General features: G+C 46.5%; 1 protein-coding gene across 1 annotated transcript; it reads right to left on the bottom strand.

The window, feature by feature from the left end:
* Positions 1–18,476: 18,476 nt before the first annotated feature.
* On the bottom strand, positions 18,477–19,412 carry OR6B1 (olfactory receptor family 6 subfamily B member 1). The gene has a single exon (XM_075557780.1). It carries the CDS (start codon positions 19,410–19,412, stop codon positions 18,477–18,479), a length of 936 nt encoding a protein of 311 aa, XP_075413895.1.
* Between the last annotated feature and the right edge of the window lie 1,283 nt (positions 19,413–20,695).

Genomic DNA, 20,695 nt, shown 5'->3' with positions numbered 1-20,695 from the left:
ATGCAAAATTAAAGAAAGAAAACAAAACAGAAAATAACAGACGCCGGAGAGGGTGTGGAGAGACTGGATCTCAGTGAGCCTGCACAACTGTGGGTGGCAAGCAAACATCATCATGTTGAAATCGTGAATTAAAACGGATTATCAGGTGAAGGAGCTGTGTGGAAGACAGAAACGGAAAATCTAACCATGCCCTTCAGGAACATGTAGACCAGCAAAGGAATCTTCGAAATATCTTTTCTAGTAGTCAATGAAGGCTTAACCTCGAAACTGGAAAGACAGGCTGTCCCTAAGAACTGGAAGCAGGATGGGCATACAAAGATGTGCCCTAGCCCATGTTACCAGTGTAAAAAAAAAATCAACAGAATCATGGGCTTCGCTGAGCAAAAAGGAGCAAGTCATTTATAAAGCAGAAAGTATGCCCACGGAATGTATTCACTGATGCAAGATGAGGAATTCCCATCTACCAAATAATCAAGTCTCTGCCAAGTCTTAGGGCCAGGCAAAAGCACAAACACTCTCGAGCATGAAGGGACTCGAGGCCGAGCAATGCGATAGGCCCTTCTTTGAAAAAGCTACCATGGGACGATGAGGAGATGGGCAGTCAAGGGACTGGCATTGAGCTCTGAATCTAACTGTGGGGCTCGGATGGGGGTTAAGATGAGGAGGAAGCCTCAGAGCAGATTGCAAATGCTAAATGTGCCCCGACAATGTCAGAATGAATATAAATGATGGAAGTTGTTTGAAAGAAGAAGAAGAAAAATAACTGGTACATCGCCAACTCTCTTATCTTCAGTATCTGCTGAATCACCTGAATAACAATGAGTTCGGAGGGGGAAATGTTCTATAATTGATTGTGGTAAAGATTGTACAATGCTTCTTGATATGGTTGAACTACTAAATTTTATGATTTGTGGATGAAATGTCAATAGCTCTTTTAAAAAATAAAGATACACAGAGAGCAGTGTTAACTCTTTTCCTCTCGCTCCCTTGAGTGGTAACTGGTGGTGAAGTGGTTATATGTTGCGCTGCTCACCACAAGGTCAGGAGTTTGAAACCACCAGCTGCTCCATGGGAGAAAGATGAGACTCTCTACTCCCGTCAAGAGTTAGTCTCTGAAACCCTCAGAGGCCGCTCTAGTGGGTGCTACAGTGATGCTGTGAATCAGCAGGGACTGGACGGCCATCGGTTTGGTTCGGGGTTATTTCAGTTTTCCTTATCTGACAGGTTTTCACGTTACACAGCTTCTAGCTTTCACATCCTATATTGCAAATATAAATATAACCACCGGAATGAAGCCACCGGTCGCCTACTAATTACTGAAAGAAATGCGCACAATAAAAGAGCACAGACGCCAGTGTTTGAAGCCTCAAAGCCCAGTGCCGCGTCCCATGACAGAGCCCAGAGGAAGTGTCCCAGCACATCACAGTGTGAAAAGAACAGAGAACAGTGTGAAATGTCAAGGGAACTTACTGATTGCATTACAAACAGCAACAAAGCCGAGACTCGCTTGTCTGCTGCGCACAGGAAACAGAGCCAAACATAAACGATGATTCAGAATACTTAGAAAGAAACGATGCTGGTGGCAAACCAGAACGTTGACGTGTTTGATTCCCGGCTGATCTCTGCTGAGCTTTGCCCTTTTCACCAGCGGTAGATGGGATCTGAGTCTATCTAAAATATTTGGTAACAAAACCATTTGTGTACATGTAAGAGGAGCGTGATCATTCTTAACATATGTAAGAGCCATATGGGGATCGATAAGAATCACCTGAGGACCATGATCAAAGCTAAATTCTGATTCAATCTACCTGGGATGGAGCTGCAAATTCTCAGCAGGGGTCTAATGCAAGAGAAGCTCACCAGAGCCCTACCACAAACAGGAAAAATAAAGCAAGAGGAAGCAAGAGCCGGTGAGCGAGTTGTGTGCGGGCTGCCAACTGCAATGTCAGAGCTTGAAACCAGCAGCTGCTCCTTGGGAGAAAGATGAGGCACCCACTCCCATAGAGTACAGTCTCAGAAACCCGCCGGGGCAGTTCCGCCCTGCCTGCAGGGGTGCTGCAAGCTGGAATTGAATCCTGGCAGTGAGTGAGCTGGGTTTTCTTTGGTTGTAATCATAGTATCAGACAAGATTTAATTCAGACCAAAACACACACACACCCACACACCCACACACACACACACACACACACAACAGAAAAAAAAATATATATATTTTTAAATCAAATAAGGACACTGAACCCCAAACAGTGAAATTAGCAGAGAAGATTTAGTAATTATAACTACCTAAGTTCAAATGACATCGGACCAATCTTCATAAAATAGTAAACATAACTGAAAGAGAAAATCCGAGGGAAAGAGCAGTAGGCAGAAGAGTCCTTCATCCACATAACATCACGGGAAGGATTTAAAATAGAGAGGACCAAATAGAAAATTTAATAAAGTAGTTCTGATTCACAGTTCCCGAAGCCTGAATTGTGAAAACTGGCAAGGTGCCAGTCTTCTTTCCACTGCCTGCTTTACACGGGAGCATTTGCGGAAAGGAGCAACGAAGCCGGCTATCATGTCTCAAAGCGTTACATGTCTACAGGTTTTATTTTCAATAGAAATATATAGATATATGATATCTTAAAATGCACAAATCTAGCAAATGGAGCAGGTATAATGTGAAGGAAACTAAAGCTCCCCCCAGTCACACACACACACACACACACACACACACACACACGAGCCCTAGTGGGGTAGTGGTTATGCGTTGGGCAGCTAAGCATACGCTGGTAGTTCAAAACCACCAGCAACTCCGAAGGGGAAAGATGAGGCTTGTTTACTGCAGTAAGAGTTTCTGTCAAAGAAAACCCAGCAGGCAGCTCTACCTTGTTCTATCGGGTCGCTGGGAGACAGAATTGAGCCAATGGCACTGAGCATTAAGCATTGAGTGGCACACAAACCTTACCAAGTGGAAACACTTATGTTCTTGGATAAATCATGTGATGTAAATGTCAATGTCCCCCAATCAGCTCAATAAGCATAAAACAAGCTCAGTCAAAAACCAAACCAAAGACCTTGCCACGGAGTCCATGACGACTCTCGACAGCCCTATAGGACAGGGTCGAACTGTCCTTGTGCTCTTGCAAGACTGCAACTTTTTTAAAAACAGTTTTATAGGGATTCAGCAGTTCAGTCGTATCAAGAAGAGTTGGACAATCATCAGCACAATTAATTTTAGAAAATTTTCTTCTTTCTTGTACTCCTTGTGATTCCTGCCCCATTTCCCCCAATCTCCCGTGCCACACCCGCAAGGACCCACCAGTCCAGTCATTCCGTCTCTATAGACTCACTCATCCTGATTTCATATTCAGAAAAACAACAAAAAAAAAGAAACAAAAAAGCTAACACCAGTAACAAAATAGTCAAAAACCTCATTTGTAAATTCGTTGACCTCATTATTCTCAAAATATTTGCTCTCCACTTGGGCACTTGCAATCAGCTCATTTCCCCCCTCCCTCCTTGCTTCCCCCTCTCTCATGAATCCTTGATAGTGTATAAATCATTATTATTTTGTCATATCTTACACTGTCCAATGGCTCCCTTCACCCACTTTTCTGTAAATATGTTAACTACCATTGGGGAAGCTCAGGGTCTCTTTTATACTGTAGAGAGTTGATTTTGCATACTGTGTGCTATAGTTTATTGTGTCAGCCTGGCCGATAAACACAAGTAGGATTAACTGAAGGGCAGAGGGATAAATGGCTCGGTGAGCCTCACCTTGCTTGTTCTGTGCCTCAGTTTAAAGGCGTATGCTACCTGTGGGATGCCTAGCCTGTGGACTGTGTCGCTGTAAGTTGAGGTCCCTTTAAGCCCACACGATTGGAATGTTCATCTCTGGAGCTGGGAACTGACAGTTGATGACAGTTGGGGACCTGCCTTGCTGTTTGCTGCCTGGGTATATATAGCCCAGCTCTCTCTACAGAAGGGGACTGGAAACTGGCAGCTCTCAAAACTTGAAGGACTGCTAGTGTCTCACTGCTTTATAATTTAACTGTTAATTTCTTGTATTATCTATCTGTATATTACTTAATGGTTTATTTCTTGAATTATATATCTATCTTTATAAATATATTTTTATATAATTTAAAAAAAGAAAATACTAGCACAACTTTAAAATGGGTCAAAGGGAGGTCAAATAAGATGCGAAATTTTAACGTGATGACACCTGCCATTGTCCGCTTTCCCGTGCACTCTTGCGTGAGAGCAGGGGATCCATGGCCTCTCTGAAGAGACATGTTAGCCCTTTCCTGGAGCAGAAACTCCTTTCTTCCTCCCACAGAGCGCCTGGTAGTTTTGAACTTCTGACCTTGTGAATCACAGGCCAACTCCAACCACTACACCATCAGGACTCCTGAAAAGAGGATTCGGGCTTCTCTCTTTAGTGAGATAGAGAATCAGTGAGTTAGTTACTATTTATGGTGCTGAAATCCCATAGAAAATCAAAAAGCATTAGCAACCAGGAGACTCCTCTTAAAGACAACTTACAAAAAATCCCCTATCCTTTTGATGGTCAAAATCATAAAACTGTAGCTTTGTAAATTGTGTGTGTTTGGTGAAGAACTGAGGAGGGATGCTGATGGACCAGAAACATCCATATATTAGGGTTGTGTTTATGATGAAGGTGTCATCAAATCAGAGAGGTCAAGGTGGCTGGTTACAAACAGAAGTGTCCAGATAGCATGAGGAAGACAATTTGAGTTGATAGTTAAGTTAAAATGTAATGTCTTGTTGAACCCCCGCCCCTTTGACCAATTTACAAGTTGTATTAGTAAATATATATGTGAAGAAATACCTGTGTATCAAGCCTCTGGTGAATTCCCTCTGACAATGGACCAGGGATGGGAATTGCCTTGCTATCTTGCAGAATGCATTGAAAAAATGAATTATTTCACATGTAGTTGGGTTATAATTTTAGTACCCTATCATTTGACCTACATTATGATCCTTCTAAAATTTGGTCTAGATTTTAAATATTTTCTACTTTCTTCATTGTTGAGGTTTTATCTGTTTTACTTTGTTATTATTGTTATTGTTGTTAGCAAGTAGCTCCTATATGCTAGTAGGAGAGCTGGTGGCATAGTAGTGACATTGGCTGGCTGCTAACTGTGAGATTTTTTGCATGCTTTTCTGTATAAGAAATCCAGGATAGGTAAATTTATAGAATCAGTAGCTGGATTAATAGTTCCACGGCAGTACGGTACAGCAGGGGAGGTTTGGGGGAAAGGGGTGGGAGGCTAATAACAATGAGTACAAGAACCAATAAAATATTCTAAAATTGATTGTGGTAAGGGTTGTCTAACTCTTCTTGATGTAACTGAACCATTGGGACGTTTGATATGAGGATGGTGTCCCAATAAAACTGTTTCTTTTTAATGCCTTGTGCTGAATAGATTCTGATTCCTGGCAGCTCCTTGTGTATTCCAGAAGACAACTGCACCATAGGGGTTTCTTGTCTGTCCTCTTTTCAATGAGTTGGAATCAACTTGACCGAAACAGGTTTGGAGTTGGGTTTTTTATCTTCAAAGAAGCAAGTGCACAGGTCTTTATTTGGGTTCAAATTCCCCACCCTTACGTTGGGATTGAGTACAAACCATCTGTGCGACCCACGGAGAGATGGGATCCTGCGATGGATGCAGAGGCCCCTGAATGTGTACGTTGGAGTCACCCTGTTACATTAGCCGCTCCTTCTCCCAGAAACCAGGGCCGTTCCTACACACGAGGCAAAGGAGAAGGTGTTTTCTTGCTATAATCTCTTGAAATATAAGCAAGATAAAGTGGTAAACTTTGAAAAATTCAAAACAAAAGGTTTCTTTCTATGTTTACTAATTATATCCCTATAGTAGTACATTTTTTGGCCACTTAACATGCTAGTAGGTGCCCTGGTGGCATAGTGGTGGCATTGGCTGGCTGCTAAGTGCAAGATTAGCAGTTCAAAGCCACCAGCCACTCTGGGAGAAAGATGAGCATGAAGAGGTGGAAATCCATGGGGCAGTTCTATCCTGTCCTACAGGCTTGCCATGAGTCAGTATCAACTTGATGTCCATGAGTTAGGGTTTTGGAACATGCTAATTCACATAACAGGCACTTGGTCTTCCACACATCTTGAGTGCCTCCTTAGGAACCTGAATCTCTGCTCACTCATTTGTGCAGCGAAGATGTGTCAGACCAGCGTTCTAACGCAGTTAATTAAGCAGTCGTCCGAATGACCACTAGATGGCCCTCATGCCATATAAAATGGGTACCCATAATATCCCTGAGAAAATGGACTTTTATGATTTTAGTGAGTTGTAAGCACTAATAAACAAGATACGTAGTCTACTAACTACAACAGTTACAGTTTGACCAAGAAATTATAGTGAATCGAAGGGTTTTTATATGAAATTGTGCATGATGGTCATGTCAGAATTTGACTGTTCTTAAGAGAAGACTTTGCTAATAAACCACTGAATGTGAATCCCTCTCACCAAAGCAGCACAGTGTAAGGAGCAGTGTTGTGATGTGAACTCCAATCACGCGGGTGTGGTGAAATTTACGTCTGGTCCACAGGAACCCTGTGCATGACAGGAAAACGGCCCCTCCTGTTCCAGCGCCAGACCCCATCTCACTGTTGTGGCAGACACTGTCAGGCCATCTTCTGGGGACCTCCCTTGTCCCTCCTCAACCTTCCCCAGGGTGATGTACTTCCCCGGGGGCTGGGCCCTCCTGAGCTCATGCCCGAAGTGCCTCAGACATGCTCTTCCTAACTTGGTTTCTAAGGAGCAGGTCGGCTGCATTTCTTCTGAGCCACGTTTGTCCTCTCTTGCCCCAGGCCGTGGTGCATTTGACAGTCTTCATCAGCCCCATAACTCAAACCCAGGCATTGGTCTCTGCTCTGTTCACTGTCTATCCTTTAATCCATAAATCTCTTGCTTTTAGCAAAGACCAATGTGACAGCAGCAATGCTGTGCCTCATTCCCTGTCCCGGTCTCAAACCACTTCCAGATAGTAGCAACAGATAGTAAAAGATATTAAAAGTCCAGCTAAGGTCTTTGGATATTACTGGGTAGAGAGTGGGACAAAATGTAAGACTTTTCTACTGAGTTTTGTGGCCAGGGCTGTGTTTTTAAATATGCCTGGCAGTGGAGATGGTGATGGTGGTGGTGGTGATATTGTTGCTGTGCTTGTTGTCATTGGTGGTGGTGGTTGTGGTGGTGGTGATGAGTGTGAAGGTGATGGTGGTGGTGGTGACGGTGGTGCGGCCATAATCATGGTGGTGGGGGTGGTAGTGATAGTGGGAAAGGCGATGGTGGTAGTGGTGTGGTGATGATGATCATGGTGATGGGGTGGGGTATTGTTGCTGTCATTGCTGCTGTCATTGGTTGTGGTGGTGGTGGTGGTGGTGATGATACTGGTGAAGATGGTGGTGGTGGTGGCGTTGATGGTGGTGCAAGTGGTAGTGGTTGTGGTGATAGTGGTGTTATGATGATGATAATCCTGGTGGGGGGGGATTGTTGCTGTCATTGTTGTCATTGGTGATAGTGGTCTTGCTGATGTTGGTGAAGATGGTGGTGGTGATGTTGGTGTTGTTATTGGTGGTGGTGGTGATGTTGGTGAAGATGGTGATGGTGGTGGTGATAGTGATGTTGGTGAAGGTGGTGGTGGTGAAGATGGTGATGGAGGTGATGTTGGTGACGATGGTGGTGGTGGTGGTGGTGGCGGTATTGTTGCTGGTGTTGTGTCATTGGCAGAGGTGCTGCTGTTGTTGATAATGATGAGGTTATTTGGCTCGATGAAGAGAATGGAAACCAGACTCATCAGGGGGTGAGATACCATTGCACCCCCTGAGAGGTCACGGTGCCTGAGACAGGTGTGCTGTGGTGGTGGAGGACAGCATGAAGCGTGGGTGAGGAAATGGAATCCAAGATCCTAGTGGGCTGACTGGATCGAACTAGCCTCACTAAGGATTCAGAAGATGGAGCAAAATGATTATGGGGAACATCTGGAGCTCCAGGAGCTTCTCTCTCTCTCTCTCTCTCTCTCTCTCTCTCTCTCTCTCTCTCTCTCTCTCTCTCTCTCTCTCTCTCTCTCTCTCTCTCTCTCTCTCTCTCTCTCTCTCTCTCTCTCTCTCTCTCTCTCTCTCTCTCTCTCTCTCTCTCTCTCTCTCTCTCTCTCTCTCTCTCTCTCTCTCTCTCTCTCTCTCTCTCCCTGCATCTGGGCTGCTCCTCTCAGCAGAGAGAAAGCCCAGACTTCCGGTTTGTGAGGCTGGCTGAATATGTGCTTTACCAGGGACGAGACCCGTTGAGCCAGGACTGTGAAGGCAGAAAGTGAGCTCAGCGTGGGCCGGCTCTGTAAGCAACAGCAGCGCTGCTTCCAATGCTTCTCTGAACAGGGAATTTTCAACGCTGCCCAAATAGTGCTAGAAAATTACTCAACCTGGAAAAATCCCCAGAAGCCTCTCTGTCTCCTTCTTTCTCCCCATAAAGGATCCCTTCCCTCCGGTCAGCTTAGAACACCGATGGCGAAGGAAAGCTCCGGCAGGCTTTCAAGAGGATCATGAAGGATCTGATTTGTGTCTTAATCTGATTTTAAATGGTTTTATCTCAGACACAAGTCACAGGCATTTCTTCAGCAGGAAAAGAACAGGAAGTGGGAGGGGATTAAAGAAGATAGGAGGAGGGAGGACCTGCAGACCACCTGGGTCTGCCTGCTCCTACCCAGCACTATTGAAGCCTCAGAAATCTTCCTTTCCACATCTTTTGTTTTCCTTCCGGGGAGATTGCTGCTGACCATGTGATCTCAGCACATCCTGGGGGGTGTTCCCAGGGTAGCAGTCTCAACAGGAGTGTGTGTGTGTGTGTGTGTGTGTGTGTGTGTGTGTGTGTAGCAGTTTCCAACAGTATTCAATGTACTTTTTTCTGGTGTGAGAAAGGCAGCTAGCCGTCTTATCCTGTGCTTCCGGTCTCCATGACAACTTTCCTAAGAAAGGGAATGGTGGCTGAGCTTGTGCTGACCCAGAGCCAGAGCTCTGCCCTCAGTGCATGCTGCCATCAAGGAAACCACCGCTGGCCTCCTGTGCACACCACAGCACGCACCCACCTCCTGAACGGCTTTCACTTGTATTTCATGAGCGCCTGCTTACCCAACCACACAGGGCAAACTTGCCCAGGTTTGCCCAGCAGTTCAGGCCCAGCATGTGTCTTACAAGAATAGGTAACTCTCGATCGCCCACCATAGAAGCTGGGTTCACTATCGCCCAACAGACCAAGGTCCCCCTGGGTCACCCTCTCTAAGAAGAGACTGTCTCGTCCATTATTGCAGGCCAACCTCCAGCCGGAAAAGACTGATGACCATTTGCACCTTTACCTGACACGAAATGTTAGCCAAATGCCCCACGCCTTCTGGGGAATGCCTGCCATCTGAGGTACTGGCTGGCTTCTGAGAAAGGGCTCTGATGGGATATCAGACAATCAAACAATCGCCACCTTGATTTTCTCCAAGTTTTGAGACCATTTCAACAAGAGCTCCATCTGACCTCCCAGAGGAGCATGCTCATGACTTCGCCACGCTGGAGCTGGGACTCAATGAAGTGTCTAGTGACAGTGGGGTCGACTCCCTTTGAGCAGGAGAGGACTGATTCCGAGGCGCAAGCACTTTAGAAGGTATATCTTGGGGAGTAGCCATGTGTGTGAGGACAGCTCAGGGTCAGGTGGTGTTTTGAATATCGCATGCTAACTAAGGTGACTGTGAATGGGAGCTGACTTGATGGCACTCCAGGGAGCCCTGGTGATGCAGAGGTCCCAGGTTAGGCAGCTGTGTGAGTCCTGATGGACAAGTTAAACAAATTCACAGACACTCATATGTGTATAAGAAAGAGCTTTATATACAAGAACAATTGTATATTGAGGAAATATCACAGCCCAGGCCAAATGAAGTCCATAAGTCCGATATGAGTCCATATGTCCGACACCAGTCCATAAATTCCTGTTCAGATTTATGCAACACGTGCAATGATGTCAAATACAGGAAGATGACAGGCAAGTGGGTGGAAAGTGTTGTAGATGCAGTGGTGGTGGAAGCATCTCAGCACTGGCGTGAGTCTCCATGTGGCTCCTCCAGCTCCAGGGCTCTGGCTCTATCAGCGTAACTCCATCTGGCTTGTCATCAGGAATGTGTAGCAGAGAGAGTGCATGTCCCACATTGAGGGAGGAAGACAGGAGTTCCCAGAATCCTCAGGAGAAAGTCATGCCCACCCAGAGGCAAGATTGGCTATGACCTGATTGACAGGCTAGACTCCACTCCTTCGTTTGAGTTGACAGAGGATTGTATAGCTACTCGGGCTTCTAACTGAAAGCTCAGCAGTTCAAAACCACCAGTGGCTCCTTCGGAGAAAACAGGACTTTCAACTCTGGTAAAAAGCTAGTCTCAGAAACCTACAAAGCTCCCTATGGGTTGAAATCAACTCAATGACTACCGTATATTCTTGAATATAAACCAACTCGAGTATAAGCCGAGGTACCTAAATATTACCTGGGAAACCAGAAAAACTGATTGACTCGAGTACAAGCCTAGGGTGGAAAATATAGAAGCTATTAGTGAGTTTTAATAATCAAAGCAAATGAAAATAAAATTACTAAAAATTGAGCCATCAGTAGGAGAATGTATTTAAATATTTATTTTAAATAAAAAGACAAGTCATTTAACACTAGTAAACCAGCACAGTAAGTGGAAAATAGGTTCAACAAAAACAACAAGGTATCAACAATGATACCTTAAGAGTACCATTCCCTGTCCCAACCCCCAGCTAGTCCTGGGGCTTTGGGGCTTGGCTCAAGGGGAGTCCCTCTGGAACATGGGAGTACAGTGAATGGTATGATACTTTGCTTGGCATGCCTACACAGTAGGGTATGCTGGGCCCCCCTAGGGTTTCCCATATGGGCTCCAATAATTTTCTTCCCTTTTGCTTAAAAAAAAAAAGAGTACCATTCTCTGAGCTCAATCAGCAACCAAGTTAATATGTAAAGAGTCAAAATCCTTCAAAACTGGATTCCTCATCATCATCCATATCCCAATGCAGAGCTTCAGCTGGTGTGAGGTCATCATAGACGCTGTCCTCACTGAGATTGCCGTCATCACCATCACTGCTGTCATTTTCATACAAAGCGCAGTCTTCACTGCCATCCATAGCATTACTAATACTACATTTCTGGAAGGCACATTGCACCATGTCTTCTGGAATGTCTTCCCATGCATCTCGAACCCACTTTGCTATTAACTCTATGTCAGGCTTCATGAGATTTCCTCCTTTGGTTAGTCGGGCTTGACCAGATGACATCCATTCATGCCACATCCTTCGCACACAGTCTTTAAAAGGTTTATTCAAAGATACATCTAGAGGCTGAAGTACAGATGTAAGCCCACCTGGAATAATGGCTTAAGTAACTTTACTAGATTTTGCCAATTTTTTATGTCATAAGATAGGTGGGCTCTAAACATATCCTAAACAAGTAACGATGGCTTTTTCTTTAAGGCTGCTCCTGCTCGTCGGTTCCAAATTTCTTCCAGCCTTTTTTTTTGTTGTTGTTCCGTCTTCATCCATCCAGACTTTAACATGTGCACACACAGTAATTCTTGATGGGAAATTGATCTTTTTAGGCAAGGTCTTTCTTTTAAAAATAATGACAGGATGCAGCTTAGTTCCATTAGTCAGACATGATAGAACAACTCTAAAGGATTTTTTTCATTTTCTGTGGTTTGAGAAAAATGTTTTTTTCTCCTAAACTTGCCACAGTTCTGTTGCTGGAAGATCAAAAGTCATGGCAATTTCATCCATATTCCCATTATCTGCCAGGTCATAATTATAAATCCTTCTTTCTTTTATAATAAATGACTGGAATGACATAAATTTTTCTTCAAGGTCTTGTGGCAATTTCTGGGAAATCTTTGTTCTTTGTCTCAGACATAGGTAGGCCAAACCTATTCATGAAGCGGGTGCACCATCCTGCTGACGCAGCAAATGTTTCAATGCCTGGTGCTTTATATTTGCCATCCTTAGCCATTTGTAGAGCATGTGTGTGGATCCCCGTGCCTGTTACGCAGTAACCATTTTGTCAACACTCCATAACCCATTTGTGCAATTCACTCTCTAGAGCCCCAGAAAAGGACGTTAAACCATGACAAGCTCTTTTAGCTTTTGGAATCTGTTCCAAGTCAGCCTTCATTTTCCGCCACTCCCTCACTTGCTTTTCATCAACACAGAATTCCCTACTTGCAATACCATTATTGCTCTCTTCTGTGCTTGACACAACCTTCATTTTGAAACCAGCCTCATATGACCGGCGTTTTTATTTTGGTTCAAGAGTATCCATTTCTAATAGGATAAAAAATCAAGACTTTCATGGTAATGGCCCCCCTCCCCGCCGTGACGTGTTAGCTGGGAGGAGGGGGGAGTCCTTGTGGGCAGGGGATGCAGGATGTGAATTAACACAGAGACCAGAGGGGAAAGTCAGAGCGCAGCCACAGACACATCCTTACCAGTTCAGCTTCCTGCATAAGTGAATCACTACGGGTGCTTCTATGAACTGGAGCCGTCCACATCATAGCACAGCTCTGATTGGTTAGATGTGAGTAAACAAATATTCAAAGCCCTGAAGTGTCAGCAGGGCTTTGAATGAACAGTGGAGAAACGGCAATCACCCGCGAGATAATGGGTGCTCCTCCCATTACCTGGTGGGAGGGTGGGGGGGTGTAACGAGTTGTTATGCCTCGCTGGGGTACCACAGACCCATGTATAAGCCGAACCCCAGTTTTTCAGCACTATTTTTGTGCTGAAAATCTTGGCTTATACACGAGTATGTACGGTAAGTTTTGTTGTTGTTGTTTTGACAGCACCTAACAACAATAGTATCTTTTACAGTGAGGTGCTTAGGGGTACTGGGCAGTCAAAGGCGGATCCTGTAGGCAGAGTGGGTTAGGCTTCTTGCTGTTAACCACGAGGTCATCCATTTGGATCCACTGGTCGCACTTCAGGATAAGGAGGAGGCTTTCTGCTCCCGTTAAGATTTACATCTCTGAAATCCAGACACACAGCTCTACCCTGCCCCAGAGGGTTCCTATTGCACTGGGTAAATCTTCTGTGCAGAATCTCTTTAAAATGTTGAAAAGGAAAGATATTATTTTGAGGGCAACATTGGGCCTGGTGTTTTCAGTCACCTCCTAGGCAGGAGAAAGGTGGAATGGAGTAAGGAAAGCCGAAGAAGCGTCGATGAGTTTGCATCATGGGGCAGGTGAAGGCTATGAAAACTATCATGGACCACCAAACAAACTCACGTGTCTGCCTTAGAAAACACAGCCATCGTGTGCCTGACAGCAAGGACGACAAGACTTAGTCTCATGGACTCTGGACACCTTGTCAGGAGAGACCAGTCCCTGGAAGAGGACGGCATATTTAGTAAAGTAGAGGGGAAGCGAACAAGAGGAAGCCCTCAAGGAGATGGGATGACACCACGTCTTCAACAATGGACTTGAACTGAGGAACCGCTGGGAGGATGGCGCAGGGCAGGGCAGTGCGTCTGGCTGTTGTTCTCAAGGTTGCAGTGAGTCGGAGCAACAACACAGAGCAGGAGGAGTCAGAGAAGACTCCGTGGTCGTGTGTTCGGTGTGTCACAAAGAGTGGTGCAGTGGCTAGAAGGCCACAGGAACTCCCTGAGATCAGAGATTTGCACTCAGCAGCTGCCCCGCAGGAAAAAGCAGTGGCTCTCTGCTCCCACCCCAAGAAAGCCTAGATGGCAGCGCCACTGTGTCCTGGAGGGTTTCTCTGAGTCGCAATGACTTGGTAGCCATGGGTGTGGTCTGTTTGGGTCAGTTCAGTGGGAGAGGGTGGTGTGCATTTGCTGTGTAGAAATAACCAGCGGCACCGGCTCCCCTTCCAGGGAGCAGAATCACAATTTTAATGAAGGTAACTCCCCCCACCTGTGCAGTCAGTAGGCCTCAGGGCAGGTGGATTCACCCCAAGCTCCAGGGGTGACCACTGAGTGGCTTAAGCCACTTAACATGCCCCATCCCAAAAGTGACCACGTTAGGGATAGGCACAGGCAGGTGATTAATTCCAGCCTAAAAGCCCCGCAGACACACCCTCAGGGTTTCCAGGAAAGACGGGTTCTTGTTTTTCTGGAGACAGAGCAAAGGAGAACCAACCCAGCCCCTCCCAACACCTTCCATCAGTCTCGTCTGCCTGCCTAGGAAGAGACTTGTGTCTGAACTGCAGACATTCAACGCTCAGCCCACTGCGCCGTCCAGACTCCTGCACACAGTAAGGACTCAGTACAAAGCAGAATGAGATGGCCTAAGATGGTCTTTTGAACAATATAGTCCATGCGTGATTGACATATTTATAGCTCACTTTATGTTCTTCCTTCCTGCCTGCCTCAGTGTGGGTCCTCTGGGTAAAATGTTAAACGGAAGATGACTACTTCACAAAGTCACCCCGCCCAGGCTCGCTGGCCGAACATGGCTAGCTTACTCTCTGTGTGTCTCCTTTCACAGACAGCTAGCTTCTCTATGCATGTAGCCATTAAAACAAACCAAAAATCCCTCGGCTGCCTGGTCAACCCTGACTCGTGTGACCCTGATGGGCAGAGTAAAACTGCCCCCAAAGGGTTTCTGAGACTGTACATCTCTGCAGACAGACTAGCTGGTTGGAACCAGGACGTTTTTGTGATGAGGTCAATACTTAACTTGCTTGGACACTAGGGCTCTTATTAGCCATTAAATAGTTTTTAAAGAATCGGAAACCCACTGCTATCAAGTCCATTCTGACTCATAGTGTCCCTACCGGGTGGAGTAGAACTGCCCCTCTGGTTTATGAGAGTGTAAATATTCACAGGGGCAGCAGGCACGTCTTTCTCCTGAGAAGGGGGTGAAACCATGGACCAGTTACCTGGGATGAAACATCGGATCATCCCAGTTCACCCAGGGGCCTTTATTTTCCACCTGTTCGTAGAGCACTGCTGTGGGAGGCACATAGCTAACCTCCCTATCAGATGTCCATCCTATTTTGACTCGTCAGACAATCATCATGCTTTTGACTCGTCAGACAATCATCATGCTTGTTTTACATGCAGATATTTTCATCACTGCTTCTTCGTTGTTTCCAGGGATGAACACAAAGAGAGGACTTTAAACACCGTGGACAAATGGAATGAGAAGATGTCATCATGGAGAAATGGAATGGAAAGATAATGGGATTTTCCAAGTAATTTTTTCCCATTTACAATATATTATTATTTTTAAATCATTTTATTGGAGGCTCGTACAACGTTGATCACAATCCATACATACATCCATTGTGTCGAGCACATTTGTACATTTGTTGCCATCCTCATTCTCAAAACATTTGCTTTCTACTTGAGCCGTTGGCATAAGTTCCTTATTTTCCCCCTCCCTCCCCGTTCCCCACTCCCTCATGAACCCTTGATAATTTATGTTATTATTATTTTGTCATATCATACACTTTCTGATGTCTCCCTTCACCCACTTTTCTGTTGTCTGAGGTGATATGTAGATCCTTGTAATCAGTTCCCAATTTCTACCCCACCTTCGCTCCACCCTCACGGTATTGCCACTCTCACCACTGGTCCTGAGGGGATCATCCATCCTGGATTCCCTGTTTCCAGTTACTATCTGTACCAGTGTACATTCTCTGGTCTAGCCAGATTTGTAAGGTAGAATTGGGATCGTGACAGTTGGGGGTCCAGCAACTTCTTGAAGCCCCCTTTGAAGCTCCCAGGAGGCTGCATGAACTCACATCCATGTTCTTTGGGGTCTCCGTCCTCTACAGGGAATGGGCTTTGAGTGCATCTTAGTTTATCCTCTTCCCTCAGCCTGCACTGCACATGTGTCCATTTCTGCTTTGTTACCTGCTTTCTTGGCACGGCAACTAGTGACTCCAGCCAGGTCCCTACACAATTAGCTTCCCTGCCTGGCTCACTGAAGGTACATGTTCTCCATCCCAGGAGACCACCCCAGCTTGAGAAAGGACCCGGGACCCACAGACATGAGGCCTGGGGGATGGACCTGGGTCCCCTACCTCCTGAGGCTGTACCTATTTGTATGCATGGGTTCTGGAAGTTTGTCAAAGTGAGACAATAATCACATCCAATGCCTCTTACTCCAGAAGAAGGAGACGGTATTCCTGATGGTGTCATTTACTCTTAGATGGAAAAAGGAAAAACTTTAAGTTGCTTGAACAAAGGGTATAAATCTCTACTAGTGCTGTCATGCTCTAGTGGATGCAGCTTGAAGTCTGCTTTCTTTTGCCATTGGTGAAACCATGGATCAGAAGCAGGTTATCCTGTTAGCTTTAGTCTGTAGAGAGGGTTTAGTCTATAGAGAGCCCAGGTACCGAGAAGCATTTTACTCTTCTTTCTCAGTATGAATACATCCAATAGACTGCTGAGTGGCATGTCTATCCATCAAGCTGAACAGTAAGAGTGGCAAAGGTTAACTCACTAGACATCTGGTTTTTCAAGAATTTTTCTTCTTAAAAAGAAGAGAGAAAAAAGTAGAGGATGGAAGGAAGGAAGGAAGGAAGGAAACAGAACTTCACTACCAAATTTTTACTTTTCAGTGCCCTGGTTAACAGGGGAACATCTGTCTTTAACTTTGCCAACTCCTCGTAGGCCCATCTTGTCATAGAGACCCATTCCAATATCTCCATAAGTCAGTTCTAACAAAAGTCAAATAGCTCATATTTTCCCTTAAGTTTTTGTTGTTATTTCCATTTTTATCAGTCTCTACATAAAGCCAACCTTTATTTGTCTTTGTGGATTTGGAAATATTACATGTAAACTGGGGGCTACATTCTAACATTGCACATAGTACATACCAATAACAATAAGATGTACAAAAGAAAACAGAATATTGTCTTAAATGCAGTTTTTCATAAAGCAAATATGTCTCCAGTCAGGAACTGCTTCTATTGCACAGTATTTTCAGTAGCTGTCGCCATTCATGGAAAGCTGAGCCAGGAAGAGTGAGCTCTTCAGGGACACGCTTCATCTAGCACGCTTCATCTAGCAGGTCTAGAGCAAAGGGCCAGAGCAGATGGATGGCAATGAGACCTGAGAGTCCCCGAACCGCAGAATGAAGACTCCTCTCACATCACTGGCTTGGTCACCTCCATGTGAGATGAGGGAGGGTGGAGTGGGGGGTCAGAAGGGAGCAAATCAACCCAAAAGTGCAGAGGACGAAGAGAAGGAAGATCCACCAACCGAAGAGGGCTGAGGGGTGAGGGAAGCTCCCATTTAGCAAACCCTGTGTTGGATCTATTTTCTTATCATCTGTTTTATCCTCATTGACTAGAAGATACAAGCAAACATGTTGGGAGCTGAGAAGGTCAACGCTCTTATCAAATAAAATTTCATGTTTACTTCCAGGTCAGAGAATACACTTGACCCACTGGATACAGAAAGGAGACTAGGTTCTTGACAGTTGGTTGGGGAGTGGGTAGGAAGCTGGCTCTGATCCAAGACTGCCAAGGAGAGCTCATGGGAACATCCAGCAGGGGGTTGTGCAGGGAACACCTGTCTCCATCAGGAGGCTGGCAAGTCAGGGTGTCACCGCTGAATCAGTCGGCTTTTTACTGGATCCAAAATTGGCTTCCTTACACATGACTTTCAGAGATTCAGTTGTGTCCTCCCCAAAGAGATATTGAAGTTGTAACCCCTAAGCCTGTGAGTGTGACCTCATTTGGGAAATGTGGTGAAGATGTGGGGGTGCAGTCATGCTGGAACAGAGTCGGTCCCACTCACCGTCCCCACTCAGTGGTCTCTGCCAGCCAGGTTCCTAAGGGAAGCCTCTCTGCCACTCCGCTGGTTCAGAGCTAACACACACACACACACACACACACACACACACACACACACAGGAGACAGGGACTATAAGAGGCTCCAGCTATAAGCCAAGGAACTCCCCAAGGACAATTGGGGTTACCAGGATGGCTGGAACCAGGAGAGAGGATAGCTTGACAATGACCCGAATTTAGATTTCTGGGGCGGGGGTGGGGGGTTGAATAAATTCATATATGTTTTAAAGCTTCCCATTTGGTGATATTTTTAATAGCAGTCAAAATTAAATAAAAAAGAAAGAGAGAAAAAGAAACAGTTAACTGCCATCACTTTCTCCTCTCTCACTCAGCTCTGAATGTACTCACAGGCTCCCAGTCCCAGGTGGCTGTGGCCACAGAGAAACCCTTGCTTTTTGCTCTCTTCCCAGTGCCACGCCCCTAGAATCCTGACAACAGGAGCAAAAGGCAGAGCAAGGACAGGACATAGCCAAGAGCCCATCCTGGGACAGGGCGTGATGCTGTCGCAGAGCAAAGGTCACACCCAGGTACGTTCTGAAAAAGAACGGCGGGAGATGCCTGGAAAGGCACACGCCCATCCTGGTCTTCCTGGCTAGTCCGAGCGGGCCGGCTGGCAGGAGACCAGCTTCCTCAGAGCCTCCTTGACCTCGCGGTTCCTCAGGCAGTAGATGAAAGGGTTCAGCGCAGGGGTGATGATGGCATAGAAGATGGAAATGACTTTGTTCATGTTGAAGGCGTGGATGGCCCGGGGCCGCGCGTACATGAAGATCGTGGCAGAGTAGAAGACCGTGACCACCACCAGGTGAGAGGCGCACGTGGAGAAGGCTTTCTGCTTCCCCGTGGGCATGCGCACGACGGTGGCCAGGATGCACCCGTAGGACAGCGCGGTGATGGCCAGCGGGAAGAGAAAGATGACCAGGGCCAGGACGAAGTCCACCAGCTCCGCTGTGGACATGTCGGTGCAGGAGAGGTTGAGCACAGGAGAGATGTCACAGAAGAAGTGGTTGATGACGTTGGGGCCGCAGAAGCTGAGGCGGGAGATGAAGTAGATCTTCGCCAGGGAGATGCCGAAGCCAATGACCCAAGACCCGAGAGCCAGGCGGGCGCAGAGCCCGTGGCTCATCACGGTCGGGTAGTGGAGTGGGCGGCAGATGGCCACGTAGCGGTCATAGGCCATGGCAGCCAGGAGCACACACTCCGTGCACATGAGCGCGATGAAGAAGTAGAGCTGGGTCATGCAGTGGGTGAAGGGGATGGTGTTGTTCACGGACCAGAAGCTGACCAGCAGCTTGGGCACCGTTACAGAGATGTACCAGGTCTCCAGGAAGGACAGGTTGGCCAGGAAGAAGTACATGGGCTTGTGCAGCGGACGGTTCTGTTGCACCAGCAAGATGATGATCAGGTTTTCAGCCACGGTCAGCATGTAGGCCACAAGGAACATCAGGAATATCGCGGCACGCACCCCCCAAGTGCCGGGGAAGCCCACCAGAACGAACTTGGTCACCCGGGTCTGGTTCTCCACCTCCATCCTGGAGATGCGGGGCCCAGTTCTCCTGGGGGGTCTGGGGCTGGGGGGAAGACAAGCACTCCATCAAACTTTGTGGCCCCACTAGAGGCGTTTGCCTCAGCCTTCTCTGACTAGTAGTAGCAGCAACAGGTAGCATATTTCAACCATGTATGGTGGCCTGGAACACACACGAGGTGCATCCAACACACAAGTTAACCCCCACATAGCTTATACATGAAAAGGTTTCAAGGTGTTCCTGGAAATTTTTCATTATCTTTTGATTTCATTTTTCCATGAACACAGTGAAGCCCCCTGTATGTATGTGCACACACACATGTGTATAAATATATGCACATCGCATGTATGCATGCACACATGTTCGTCATAGCATTTATTGCACCCATTTTAGTGACGAGGACAGTGACAGCAGAGCAGGGAGCTCATTCAAGTCCACATCTCCAATGCAGGCTCTATCCCAACCCTATGCTGCCTTCACCAACTCTTCCAGATCAGGAAGTGTCAAAGTCCATGCTCTGACTGCCCATCCAAAATGATCATCTGGCTTCCTGGTCCCCGTCTGTTGGAGCCTCCAGGCGTCATTCCTCACACCTGTCTCACTCTCACACCTCACTGGTTCCTTTCCTGTACCATGTCTAGGAATGGAGAGGAGATGCATCGTCTCCAAGGCCCCCTGTGAGGGTGTCCTGGGACAGATGGCTGACATCAAGTGTTGGCTGTTCCACTAACTTGCCAGGTGGTGTTGAAAGCCACACTCTCTGAGACTCAGTTTCTTCTCCTGAACATGAGAATACTCCTATCTGTCCAGTCTGTGACACTGCAGGGTAAATCCAAACAGGGGAGTATAGATAGGGTTGTAAGCAAAGGGTGGGAGACAGATGGCATGGGGGCAGGGTGTGGTCCAACAACAAACTCACTGCCACGGGCTGAGCTCCTACTCACAGCCGCCTGACAGGGCTTTCCAGACTAGCCAGCTTTCCACGGCGAGAACTGACTCTTTCACCCCCACATCATCTGGTGGCTCAGAACCACCACCTTGCTGTTAGCAAGCCAGCAGAGCCACAGAGAGTCACACTGGCTACTGTTGTGGTTCAGTTTTGATCCATAGCGACCCTAGGCACAACGGAAGGAAGCTGTGCCCACTCCTATGCCATCCTCACATCTGTGGTGTTTGAGCCCATGGTGATCACATGGGCAGCCATGGCGACTGGAAGGAGTGCCCAGTCCTGTGGGGCACCTGCAGGGAGATTTCTTAAATATGTAAACAAACAAATGCACTGTATGAT

This window comes from Tenrec ecaudatus, chromosome 9 (genome assembly GCF_050624435.1).
Source record: "Tenrec ecaudatus isolate mTenEca1 chromosome 9, mTenEca1.hap1, whole genome shotgun sequence".
In the NCBI taxonomy this organism is placed as follows: Eukaryota; Metazoa; Chordata; class Mammalia; order Afrosoricida; family Tenrecidae; genus Tenrec; species Tenrec ecaudatus.
The sequence above is the reverse complement of the archived record's forward strand: the minus strand, read 5'-3'. Positions and strand labels throughout refer to the sequence as shown.